Source organism: Salmo salar, chromosome ssa22 (genome assembly GCF_905237065.1).
Source record: "Salmo salar chromosome ssa22, Ssal_v3.1, whole genome shotgun sequence".
Taxonomy (NCBI): domain Eukaryota; kingdom Metazoa; phylum Chordata; class Actinopteri; order Salmoniformes; family Salmonidae; genus Salmo; species Salmo salar.
In genome coordinates this window covers 37,305,312-37,319,333 of record NC_059463.1, presented here as the reverse complement: position 1 = coordinate 37,319,333, position 14,022 = coordinate 37,305,312, and the positions used below count along the sequence as shown (strand labels likewise).

The window sequence follows — 14,022 nt, the reverse complement described above, 5'->3', positions numbered from 1 at the left end:
AACTCATGTTAAAAGGAACCACCAGCTTTCATATGTTCTGGGCAAGGAACTTAAACGTTAGCTTTTTTTACATGGCACATATTGCACTTTTACTTTCTTCTCCAACACTTAGTTTTTGCATTATTTAAACCAAATTTAACATGTTTCATTACTTATTTGAGACTGAATTGATTTTATTGATGTATTATATTAAGTTAAAATAAGTGTTCATTCGGTATTGTTGTAATTGTCATTATTACAAATATATATATATATATTGCCGATACCGATTAATCTGCCATTTTATATATATATATATATATATATATATATATATATATATATATATATATATATATATATATATATATATATATATATATATATATATAAAATGGCTGATTAATCGGTATCGGCAATCTTTGCCCTGCCCCCCCCCAATAATCGGTATCGGTGTTGAAAAATCATAATCGGTCGACCTCTAATACAGAGGGCCTATCTCACTGGCATTGTCTGTGTGAAGTATCCTCAACTCCAGTCTATGAGGGCCACAGTGCCTGCCGGTGTTCTCTTGCCTTCCCAGGTCTGTATCAGTCACTGATTTAAAAGACAGCCATGAGTACTTGCACACACTGCAACCCAGTCTGCCACTAAAGAATTAAAAGCTATTCCTATCTGGCAGCAGGGGGCAGCATTGCCTACAGCTTGATATCTCCACTGCAAACCTCAGTGGTATGACAGATACTCCATGAGCGTTATTACATGCCCACGTACCTCCATTCCCTCCTGCTTTTTCACGATTTTGAGTCTTGGCCACGTCTTGACATTTTAAAATGACATTTGCCCCATGTCTGAGTTCACTGTGGATTACATTCAGTGTTTGAAACCGTTTCCTTCTCTGACGTTTTATCTTGTGGGACTGTGGCATTTGCTCTAGTCTCATGTCTTGGTAATCTTGTTCGTCTTGATGCACTGAATTCTGTCATACACTACAAGACCAAAGGTATGTGGACCCTTGCTCATCGAACATCTCATTCCAAAATCATGGGCATTAATATGGAGTTGGTCCCCCTTTGCTGCTATAACAGCCTCCACTCTTCGGCGGTGGTTTTCCTCTAGATTTTGAAACATTGCTGTGTGTACTTTCTTCCATTCCGTGAAATTGGACATTGATGTTTGGCAATTAGGCCTGTCTTGCAGTCGGCGTTCCAATTCATCCTAAAGGTGTTTAATGGGGTTGAGGTCAGGGCTCTGTACAGGCCAGTCAAGTTCTTCCACAACTATCTTGACAAACCATTTGTATGGATCTCGCTTTGTGCACGGGGGCATTGTCATGCTGAAACAGGAAAGGGCCTTCCCCAAAATGTTGCCACAAAGTTGGAAACACAGAATCGTCTAGAATGTCATTGTATGCTGTAACGTTAAGATTTCCCTTCACCGGAACTAAGGGGCCTAGCCTGAGTCCAATGGCGGCGAGCTTTACACCACTCCAGCCGATGCTTGGCATTGCACATAGTGATCTTAGGCTTGTGTGCAGCTACTCGGCCATGGAAACCCATTTCCTGAAGAACAGTTCTTATGCTGACGTTGCTTCCAGAGGCAGTTCGGTAGAGAGTGTTGCAACTGAGGACAGATGATTTTTGCGCGCTTCAGCACTCTGCGATCCCATTCTGTGAGCTTGTATGACCTACCACTTCGCGGCTAAGCCGTTGTTGCTCCTAGACATTTTCACAATAACAGCACTTACAGTTGACCAGGGCATCTCTGGCAGGGCAGAAATTTGACGAACTGACTTGTTTAGAAAGGTGGCACCCTATGACTGTACCATGTTGAAAGTCACTGAGCTCTTCAGTAATGCCATTATACTGCCAATGTTTGTCTATGGAGATTGCATGGCAGTGTGCTCAATTTTATACACCTGTTACTCACACTTGTGGCTGAAATGGCTGAATCCACTAATTTGAAAGGGTTAGGGTTTTCCACATACTTTTGTATCATACCTTTTTATGACCAGTTACAGCACCACCAGTTGATTCTAAGCGAGCTAACACTGTCAGGCTCAGTCTCTTGGCCTGACCTGGCAACTTTTCTATAATTCCAACAGCATCCCATAATTACCTGTAGTTTCCTTAATGTAGTTTCCTCTACATTTGCACCCCCCACCCTCCTTGATGTCCTCTTTAATGATTCCACTCAGGTCAAACCGACGTGGTGAGAGCCGTCAATTTAGGGGAAAAACACAGCGAAATATGAAAAGTAATCGCTGGTTGGTAAATTGCACAATTGGCAGCAGAGCTGGGAAATTAGAAAAGCACAACTCAATTAAAGGCACTTTGACTGGGAGACCTGGCATTTACACAAAACTTCTAAACTCCATTAAAAAGGAATTTGAGGGGGGAAAACCTTTTGATTAAAGCACCCCGAGGGGATAACCGGTCTTTAACGCACACACGGAGTCGTAAAGAGAGTTCTGAGACGTAGGGTTCCAGATGGATCTTTTAAAGGTTAAGGAGACACCAAAGGCAAACAGACTAGGGGAAGACTTGTAAAGTCTAATTCCATTACAGTCTTATCTACCAAGAGTCAGGTTATCAAGGGGAGGATGTGTATATCTCTCCTATCTAAAGACCCGCAGTAAGAGATGAGTGAAAAGCATTCTTGTTGAAATGTTGTTTGTCAGGACCATTTTGTAGCTCAAGTGCTGAATAAAATGTAAGATTTGAATTAGCTTGTAGTTGGTTATTTATCCTTGGCATGATGTCTTGGAGAGGTAAAAAGGATAGATATCAATTCTGAGTTGGTGCTTCACTAATCACATACATTTTTTTTTAATCAATAACCTTAATATTCTGTCAGTGACTTATACCACTGCCTTGGTTGAAATAAGTGTCTCTACCCTCCTCCCTTAGGCAATGGTTAAAGGGCTAAACTTTGAATTTGCTTTATCACATAATTTATGTTAGACCTTTTAATACCATCAATAGACAGAGTAAACATTAAGCTATAGTGATTGTTAGCAAGTCTATTTACATTTTTTACATTTTTTGTCATTTAGCAGATGCTCTTATCCAGAGCGACTTACAGTAGTGAATGCATACATTTCATGCATTTTTTTTCTGTGCTGCCCCCCCGTGGGAATCGAACCCACAACCCTGGTGTTGCAAACACCATGCTCTACCAACTGAGCTACAGGGAAGGCTATTTACTGGTATTTGGTTGGGTTGATTCTAAACTGGTTTATTTTTTATGGTTAAGGCAGTTATGCTAACTGTACACTTTCATCAATTACCCATCACCGTGACCTAACACACACCCAGTCGGTTTTGAACAGTGCGAAAATGGCAGGCTTTGAAAATGTTCCTCTCCTGTGCAAATTTATTCCACCTTGAGGTGGATTTCATTTGGGCGTGGCCTGACAGGGCGAGTGAATAATTTTGACAGGCCCCGTCTGAAGCCCTCGAAAGTCTTTATTTTGTATATTTTTGGATTGAGGGGCAGAAGAAGCCATTACTACCGCTTTGATTGAAGAGGGTGGGCATTCGGATTGGCTCATGCCCAAGACTCAGAGAAGAGTTTTCACTGTTTTCGGCATGGGAAGAGAACCTTATCAATTGTGTTCTAGTCGTCTTAGATTACCAGGCCTTGAGAGGCGGGTCTGCGTCTGCCCTACAATGTTTTTAACGTAGGTGTGTTTACACTCTGTCAGAACATCCACATCCTATAATCGGCATAGGTATTGTTTGTGGTTGCGATGACTGTTGGTTGGAGCATGATGCTTGCAATACCAGATTTGTGTGGGTTAACTCTGACGTGTACTAGATTCCTTTGAATAAAAGTGTTAACCCAGAGGACATTATATTACCAATGTGAATCCGTTGACATGGGAATTGAAACAAATGTTTGGTTGGTTCTGCCGAGTTTTGATAGCCATGTGTCATAACATAACTTCAGTTGTCATGACTCCCTATGATTGCTATGACGTAATGACAGTGGAAAAACAGCCTTATGCAGACAGACGGTTCAGGTGTTACTTACCGGTAGAGTCTGTGAAAGAAGCGTTGGAGCATTTGTCGACAGGGCATTCACTTTCATTCCACTTCATCTGAAGTTTTTCTCTTGCCCTACTCCGTTTCATTTCCCAGGCTTGATTGAACTCCTCCGACACCAAAGTGTTTTCTCCTAGCGTATCCTTCCACAGACTGTTACTTCAATATGGCTTCACTTTGAAACTTTCATTTGCTGTTAAATCAGGGACTTTTAAAGGTGATGTGTTGAGAAACTCATCAGCCAGGGGCGATGGCCCACCCATAAAAATATATGGCCTGGAGCAGGGAGGTTTATGGGTAGTAGTTGGTTGGTAGGAGTGTATTTGAGACTGTGTACCCGTCTTTGTGGGTGACTCCAGGTGAGGATTTGGTAATGTGTTATTCTAGGTTCATTGCAAATTCTCTGTGTGGGGGTTTGCATATACAGCTCTGGAAAAAATTAAGAGACCACTGCAAAATGATCAGTTTCTCTGGTTTTACTATTTATAGGTATGTGTTTGGGTAAAATGAAAATGTTTGTTTTATTCTGTAAACTACTGACAACATTTCCCCCAAATTTCAAATATAATATTGTCATTTAGAGCATTTATTTGCAGAAAATGACAACTGGTCAAAATAACAAAATATATACAGTGTTGTCAGACCTCGAATAAAACCAAGAAATAAGTTCATATTAATTTTAAACAACACAATACTAATGTTTCAACTTAGGAAGAGTTCAGAAATCAATATTTGGTGGAATAACCCTGATTTTCAATCACAGCTTTCATGCGTCTTGGCATGCTCTTCACCAGTCTTTCACATTGATGTTGGGTGACTTTATGCCCCTCCTGGCGCAAAAATTCAAGCAGCTCGGCTTTATATGATGGCTTGTGACCATACATCTTCCTCTTGATCACATTCCAGAGGTTTTCAAGGGGGTTCAGGTCTGGAGATTGGGCTGGCCATGACAGGGTCTTGATCTTGTGGTACTCCATCCACACCTTGATTAACCTGGCTGTGTGGCATGGAGAATTGTCCTGCTGGAAAAAACAATCCTCAGGGTTGGGGAACATTGTCAGAGCAGAAGGAAGCATGTTTTCTTCCAGGACAACCTTGTACGTGGCTTGATTCATGCGTCCTTCACAAAGACAAATCTGCTCGATTCCAGCCTTGCTGAAGCACCCCCAGATCATCACCGATCCTCCACCAAATTTCACAGTGGGTGCGAGACCTGGAAAGGCCCACATGCCTCTTCTTCTTATTGGTGTCCTTTAGTAGTGGTTTCTTTGCAGCAATTCGACCACGAAGGCCTGATTCACGCAGTCTCCTCTGAATAGTTGATGTTGAGATGTGTCTGTTACTTGAACTCTGTGGTGCATTTATTTGTGCTGCAATTTCTGAGGCTGGTAACTCTAATGAACTAAAAACTTATCCTCTGGGTCTTCCTTTTCTGTGGCGGTCCTCATGAGATCCAGTTTCGTCATAGTGCTTGATGTTTTTTGCAACTGCAATTGAAGACATTTTAAAAGTTGTTGAAATTTTCCAGATTGACTGACCTTCATGTCTGAAAGTATGGACTTTCATTTCTCTTTGCTTATTTGAGCTGTTCTTGCCATAATATGGACGGTCTTTTACCAAATAGGGCTATCTTCTGTATACCACCCCTACCTTGTCACAACACAACTGATTGGCTCAACGCATTAAGAAGGAAAGAAATTCCACAAAATAACTATTAACAAGGCACACCTGTTAATCGAAATGCATTCCAGGTGACTAACTCATGAAGCTGGTTGAGAAAATGGCAATAGTGCGCAAAGCTGTCGTCAAGGATTTCATTTTTATTTTATTTTAATATATACCATTATTTTACCAGGTAAGTTGACTGAGAACACATTCTCATTTACAGCAACGAACTGGGAATAGTTACAGTGGAGAGGAGGGGGGATGAATGAGTCAATTGTATGCTGGGGATGATTAGGTGACCGTGATGGTATGAGGGACAGATTGGGAATTTAGCCAGGACTCCGGGGTTAACACCCCTACTCTTAAAATAAGTGCCATGGGATCTTTAGTGACCACAGAGAGTCAGGACACCCTGGGGGTGGCTACTTTGAAGAATCTCAAATACAAAATATACTTTTTTGGTTCATACATGATTCCATATGGCTATTTCATAGTTTTGATGTCTTCACTATTATTGTACAATGTAGAAAATAGTAAAAATAAAGAAGAAACGTGGAATGAGTAGGTGTGTCCAAACTTTTGACTAGAGAGAGAGATCATTAGGAAAGTATTTTTTCGACATTTTGTTACGTTACAGCCATATTCTAAAATAATTACATTTAAAACATTTTCCTCATCAATCTACACACAATGACAAGGTAAAAACAGGTTGTTAGAAATGTTTGCAAATGTAACAGGACATCGACCCTAAGTACACAGCCAAGACAACGCAGGAGTGGTTTCTGCACAAGTCTCAATGTCCTTGAGTGACCCAGCTAGAGCCCAGACTTGAACCCGATCGAACGTCTCTGGAGAGACCTGAAAATAGCTTTGCAGTGATGCTCCCCATCCAACCTGACAGAGCTTGAGAGGATCTGAAAAGAAGAATGGGAGAAACTACCCAAATACAGGTGTGTCAAACTTGTAGCGTCATACCCAAAAAGACTCGAGGCTGTATCCTCCAGACGTGACATCCCACAACATGATGCTGCCACCATCATGCCAGGTTTCCTCCAGACGTGACACTTGGCATACAGGCCAAATAGTTCAATCTTGTTTTCATCAGACCAGAGAATCTTGTTTCTTGTGGTCTGAGAGTGCTTTAAGTGCCTTTTGGCAAACTCCAAGCGGGCTGTCGTGCCGTTTACTGAGGAATGGCTTCTGTCTTGCCACTCTACCATAAAGGCCTGATTGGTGGAGTGCTGCAGAGATGGTTGTCTTTCTGGAAGGTTCTCCCATCTCCACAGAGGAATTCTGGAGCTCTGTCAGAGTGACCATTGGGTTCTTGGTCACCTCCCTGACCAAGGCCCTTCTCCCCCTATTGCTCAGTTTGGCCAGGCAACTAGCTCTAGGAAGAGTCTTGGTGGTTCCAAACTTCTTCCGTTTAAGAATGAGGAAGGCCACTGTGTTCTTAGGGACCTTCAATGCTGCAGAAATGTTTTAATACCCTTTCCCACATCTATGCCTTAACACGATCCTGTCTCGGAGCTCTCCTTTGACCTCACGACTTGGTTTTTGCTCTGACATGCACTATCAACTGTGGGACCACTTAGACAGGTGTGTGCCTTTCCAAATCATGTTCAATCAATTGAATTTACCACAGGTGGACTCAAACAAGTTGTAGAAACATCTCAAGGATGATCAATGGAAACAGGATGCACCTGAGCTCAATTTTGAGTCTCATTTCAAAGGCTCTAAATGCTTATGTAAATAATGCATTTCTGTGTTTTTTTTATTTTTCATAAATATTCAAAAATGTCTAAACCTGTTTTCACTTTGTCATTATGGGGTATTGTGTTTAGATTGATTATATTTATTTAATCAATTTTAGAATAAGGCTGTAACGTAAAACATTTTGGGGAAAAGGAAGGGGTCTGAATACTTTCCGAATGCGCTGTATACGGATGATTTATAAAGCCAGGCACATTAACAATTAGGCTATTGATTATAGACCTTATTAAGTAGGGATTTCATCTCTCCTCACTTTTCTTAGACAATTAAGGCAAGGGCTGTTTTCTCTTCTCCTAACTCCGCTGCTGCCTCCGTCGCATTGTTCTCAACACCAATATGTTGGTTTACTTTGCTATTATGCACATACCAACATGGTCTAGGAAAAGGCGCCAATTCAACAGTGCCCTGATGTTTCAGAACCGCGGACAGTGACCACTATCCAACGCAGGAGAAAGTACATTTTATGTAAAGAAAAAATATAGAAATAAAAAAATATTTAAAAAAATTTCTTTGTGTTGCACCATTGGTCTAACATAATGTAACCATGTACAATTTCTGTAGCAAATGTCTTAGACTGATGGACTGTGTCATCCCCATAGCCTCCACAATAGATCAGTCCACTCAGACAGGCACGAATTCGACAGGTGTCGTGTACACCATGACCAACGGCCTATCGAAACCAAACAATGGACCAGTCGACTAGATGGGGTCTGCCCTAGTACACAGTATGAGATACCATGCTTTCTTACCCCCATTGCCACCCTTGCATTAGTATCTATCCATGTATGTGTACCTACCTTACTCACTCAGCCCGGGTGTGCGTGCGAGCTGTGCCACCACCGCCATTAGCGGGACCCTCATGCCCAGCAGTAGTTCTGCACCAGATGAGCTGTGTTCTGCCTTCTGCAGCGTGGCGCCAGTCAGGTGCCAGCTCTCTGTCTGGCATTCGGCCTAGCACTCAGATCTGGCATCACGGCCCAGCTCTGCTCAGCTCAGCCTGGGCCGACCCAGATGGAGAAGTCTATAAAGCCCCTCAACTTTTTATCATGCTCTCTTTTCAGTTTGTCCTTTTCAACTTTTTGAGGTAACTCACTGTTTACTTTCCTGGCCTAATGAAGGCGTGGTGGATGGAGATGTCCTTTTGGGGTTATATTTGATGTCTTCAAAATGTCTATAGAAATGTATCCCAAAAAAGGAAATAACGACAAGAATATGACCCTTAACCCCAGCCCCCTGTTGCTTAGGCCTACAGCAGCAGTACCGGGAGTGCCAGGAGCTGCTGGGGCTCTACCAGCAGTACCTCTCTCAACAGCAGGAGAAACTCAACCAGTCTATCGCCCAGCTCAGCCACTCCCGCAGCTCCCACTCTAACTCCCACAAAAAGGTACTCACTCTGTGTGTGTCTGTGCGAGTGTGCGTAGCAAGAGTGTGTGATACAGACGTGTGTCTGAGAGAGATGGCGAGTGGTGCGTCTCTGTGTGTATAATCTTTCCCGGTGAGCTATCTCCAAGCTACCGCCGCTGTTCACCATCAATCACAATACTGCCAACTGGGAGAGAGACACTCACACACACATTTTATTTTTAAAGGACCCTTACTTGGACCTAGACAACATATCAGATATCACGATAGTAAAAAAAATCACTATACATTATGACCACATACAGTAAGTACCACAACCGGTTGCTTTTCTCAAGGTAACCATTTAGAGACAACTTCCTGGGTCCCCCTGCTCTGAGGATAGATCACTTTGTCGTCCTCTGTGTCCTACAGTGGGGCTGAGTAATGTGTTTGCATGCTCTGTGACCTCACACTGAATTAGTCACTCTCTTGTCTTGCTGAAGGTGGGCTTTTCTTTACTTTGTGTTTATCTCTCTCGCTTCATTGACCTTGGTTTCCCTGTGCTCAGCACTTTCATGAGAATCTCAGTCTTGCCCAAACCCAAATCTTAGTTCTGCATTGTATTGGTGTCAGGTCCATCTTGGCTTAACCACTGCTCTCTCACAGAAAAGTTAAAAAGGGGGAAGGGAAGGAGTGACTATCAGAGTGAGGTAACTAACTGCAAATTTGACCTCTTGCCCTTACCACTTATACACTTGTGGAGATTGGAGACAAACACATGACACATTTCAGATTTTATTGATGCCCACATAGAGCTTACTATAGGCTGAAATCTAGTACAGGTGCATAACATTAAATAGTAACATTGAATAATGTATTTACAATAGATAAAAATAGAAGGGTATATTTGACTGGGTGGCTCTCTTGACTCCACAGGCCCCCAGCAGTGAGGTAGGCTCCACCAAGCCTAGCAGGGCAGAGATAGCCACAGCCTGGGATGGTTCCTACCTGGGCCTGCCCACTCCTGGAGGAACAAGGACAAACGGAGGAGGAAGAGAGAGAAGTGGCAGAGGAAGAGTCCCGTACCTCAGTCCCGCCTCTCTCTCAGACGACCTTCATTCAGCCACCTCCCCTCCCTACTCCTCCTCTAGCAACCAATCCCAGGGACCAATCAAATGCCAGGGTTGCCGAGGAGTAGCGGCCCGTAGCAGACGGGAACATCTGGTCAATGGGGGGTTTCCCCATAGGGGGGCCACAGAAGACCCTCGACTGGGCAACACCAGCCCACGGCTCCACAACGGCTCTGGTGAACCACCCGAAGACAGCAGACGTCTACCTGGACCCCGGAGGTTACTACTCGAAGGGGACCCAGCGTGGCAGGGAGCAGGGTCAGAGAGGGACCTAACCGCGCCCCTCCTGGGCCGGGAGGACTGGGAGAAGAGGAGGCACCAGCTGCTCCTGCAGAAGCTGCAGCTGGAGGTGGAGAGGGGGCGGCTGCAGGCGCGGCTGGCGCAGCAGGAGGAGAGGCTGATCAGACAGAACCAGCACCTCCTCCACACGCGTCTCGATTACAGCAGGTATTGAATTTAATTATATTTTAGAAAAATGATACATCTAACAATATATGCACAATAATTGGGGCATGTACTTCATTTTGTCTCTCTTGCAGGTTCCAGCAAGCCACAGCAGCTGAACTCGGCCACTCCATGTCCAGAAACGGGACTGATCCTTTACCCAATGAACATGTGTTCCTCAGGTAAAATCATGGAACTCACTCACTATCTAGTAATCTAGCTTTTAGCTTACCAAGCAGTTGAATGTGAGCTTGACTGTGTGTGTCTGCAGTGAAATGAGAGGGTGTGACGATGCAGAGGACTCGGGTGAAACAGCAGAACAAGAAGCTCCTCCACTCAAAGACCATACTGCACACATCCCCCTGCAAAACTCCATACATTTACCTGGTAGGTTGTTTGTGTGTGTGTGTATACACGGGCCGCCAGTTCTCCATCCCTGGCTTATCGTCTCCGTCATTAGGGTTTTGAAGTCCATTTGTTGTTGTCCTCCATCTGCAGAGCCCTGTCATAACAATTCCAGGAGGGATATGGCCACCTCTCTTGTGGTGTCCCAGAGCAGACTCAAAGCCACCCCAGCACCAGTGATGCCTCCCGCGCTACGTAGGACTCCCGATGCAAGGTAAGCCACATTGGATCCCGGTGTACCAATCAAAACACTGTTTCATCCCATATACCACTGCTGTTTCCACTGTACTGCACCGCAACACCACATCATTATCAGCACTCTGAAGGTTAAAATAAAGTGTGTTGTCCAAAAAGTAGTTTATGATGACATTATTGTAAAATGTAGTGTACGCACATCCAGTAAGTTGCAGGTCCTGGGTACAAAAAGTAAACACAAAATAGAGAATAGGTCCCTGATGGAATAGAGAATAGTTCTCTGATAAAATAGAGAATAGATCCCGGTCTACCGATGAATGCTTCTGGTGTTCTGTTGTGTAAGGTCAGCTTGACCTTGGGGTCATAACACTGCACAGTAAAACAGCAGGAGCATTCATCAGTGTGCGGGTTGCTGTACTTTATATCATATGGGTACATTAATACAATCTATTATTAACACATACCATGAGCACTAAATAAACAGAGCGTCTTTAAAAGCAGTTCCATATTTTCAACAGCATTTCATAGTGCATTTTTTACCCACTTATCTGGAAACATTTAGATTAGAAATACACAAACCAGACTATTTTTATGAACAGAGCACGGGGGAAATGCAATTCGATGTCGGTGCACGGGTAAGGAAACAAAATAAAGGTTAGAAAAAGGAAAGGAAGGAAGGAAAGGGGAGCAGGCGTCTGAGGCAGGCCTGGCCGGCACTGGGCCTTAGTGTTTGATGGGCTAAATTAAGCTTTCTCCCAGGCTTGCGGCGAGGCTGACAGGAGCCAAGCTGCGTTCCATTAGTCGGTCTAGCTGGGACCCAGCAGCAGGTAATTGAACAGACTTCTGTGGGGATGCACAGTCTCTCTCTTTCTCTCAATAATGAGAGGGGAGAGAGAAGGAGAGACAGAGAGCGCAGAGAGGAATGAATCACTAGCGTGAGACACACTCTAACAAAAGGGAATGAAATTCATTATTACCCCCCCTCCCCACCCTTTTTGTTGAAAGGTAATTAATGTGACAGTCTGTGGTCTTCCTGTGTGTGTCTGAGTGTGCACTTCTAGTTAGCATAGAATGCTGTGGACAAATGTTATTAGCATGTCATTTTTAAGGAAAGGGATTATGTTTCTTACTTTTTCCCTTTTTACTTCTGGCAAGTGTATTTTTGTCTTTCCATATGAAATGTTCTTCAAGTGTGAACTCCAAATTTCCTTCTACTGGTCCATAGCCTAGCCAACATGAAACAGAAAGACAGCTTGTCTCTGACTCTGACTCTCTGAAAGCTCTTCACAATGTTCTGAATCATAAACAATGCAGTATGGTTCAAGTAACCACCACCACCATGCCAATCGAACAGTGTAAACTCAAGCAGATGGCCATTAAAACCACAAATGGGAAATAATGGATACAGATCATAATAACAGTGAACTTTGAAGGCATTTCAATTGGGTCCTTCTGAGAAGTTTGCGCTTAACAATGACCACGTTTGTCATTGTTAAAGCACTGTATTCACCATTCAATAATTTAATTACTATGAGCTTGATCCAATGTTAAACTGTCAACTTTAAACAAAACAAAACGTTTTGCTGAGGTCAGTGCAAGACATCCAAGATTGTCTTGTGCATTTCACACTCTGTATGTTCAAAAACCAACAGATGTCTCTCTTGGATAATTGATCGAAGCCAACTAAATGGGAGCAACAGACAGTTCTGGTCTCCAAAACCCCTCTCCAACCAGCATGGTAGCCAAGAGTTGATTTGTAATCTTCCAACAAACCGACTGTAATCAGTCAGATTAGACTAGCGCATCTCCTCTGCCTGCTCTGCTCTTACCTGCCCTTTCATCCAGACAACAACAAACCCCAGCGATGCAGAGCTGCTTAGGCTAACAAGCACCGGAGAATGCTAGCTTATGTATGGACAGATAAATATTTTATTGTAGTCCGCAGTCTGGAAGCAGCTTCCTGCATTATTCAGACACAAATCTGATTTTGTGTGTGTGGAGGGAATCAATGAAGCGAGTCATTTTAAGGGTTTTTGTTTTGCAGGGAGGGGAGGTTGGCGGGGGTCGTCCTGACACTATGTAGACTTTTGCAGATGTTATGAGAGTGATGGGTAAGCCCTACGATGCCCATGTGTCCCCCTTAATGCATGCCTGCCACCAGCCAAAGCAACTCAGGAATTCCACACTAACATTGAATGAGTGCCATTGAATTGCAAAATCTGACGCACACTGTAGCTTGGTCCTTACTCTAGTGATGAACTGCCTCTTTTCATTCACCAACAAACCCTAACAACCATTAAGTCTTAACTAATTGAATGTTAAAGGTGCACATCGCTAAATGGGACTGGGGGTTAATCCCTGGCCTCCCAAGTTAGTTAGTAAAGAGAGTTCCATTGCACCCTACTGCTCCTCCTGCTTTCCCCTTCGACTCACCCAGCCTGCTTGCGATTGAATGGCAGGGTATTGACATGCAGTGAGGGAAAAAAGTATTTGATCCCCTGCTGATTTTGTACGTTTGCCCACTGACAAAAAAATGATCAGTCTATAATTTTAATGGTAGGTTTATTTGAACAGTGAGAGACAGAATAAAACAAAAAAATCCAGAAAACGAATGTCAAAAATGTTATAAATTGATTGGCATTTTAACGAGGGAAATATGTATTTGACCCCCTCTCAATCAGAAAGATTTCTGGCTCCCAGGTGTCTTTTATACAGGTAACGAGCTGAGATTAGGAGCACACTCTTAAAGGGAGTGCTCCTAATCTCAGTTTGTTACCTGTAAAAAAAGACACCTGTCCTCAGAAGCAATCAATCAATCAGATTCCAAACTCTCCACCATGGCCAAGACCAAAGAGCTCTTCAAGGATGTCAGGGACAAGATTGTAGACCTACACAAGGCTGGAATGGGCTACAAGACCATCGCCAAGCTGCTTGGAGAGAAGGTGACAACAGTTGGTGCGATTATTCGCAAATGGAAGAAACACAAAAGAACTGTCAATCTCCCTCGGCCTGGGGCTCCATGCAAGATCTCACCTCGTGGAGTTACA

At 43.4% G+C, this 14,022-nt stretch overlaps 1 protein-coding gene across 1 annotated transcript in view; it reads left to right on the top strand.

Moving 5' to 3' along the window:
• Nucleotides 1-14,022, top strand: part of LOC106583565 (protein hinderin) — a 31,538-nt gene that overhangs the window by 14,416 nt on the left and 3,100 nt on the right. Inside the window, exons 6-10 of the mRNA XM_014167899.2 lie at nucleotides 8,705-8,844; nucleotides 9,738-10,378; nucleotides 10,471-10,557; nucleotides 10,647-10,762; nucleotides 10,874-10,994. Of these exons, the coding sequence (XP_014023374.1) occupies nucleotides 8,705-8,844; nucleotides 9,738-10,378; nucleotides 10,471-10,557; nucleotides 10,647-10,762; nucleotides 10,874-10,994 (1,105 nt within the window). The remainder of the gene's footprint in view (nucleotides 1-8,704; nucleotides 8,845-9,737; nucleotides 10,379-10,470; nucleotides 10,558-10,646; nucleotides 10,763-10,873; nucleotides 10,995-14,022) is intronic.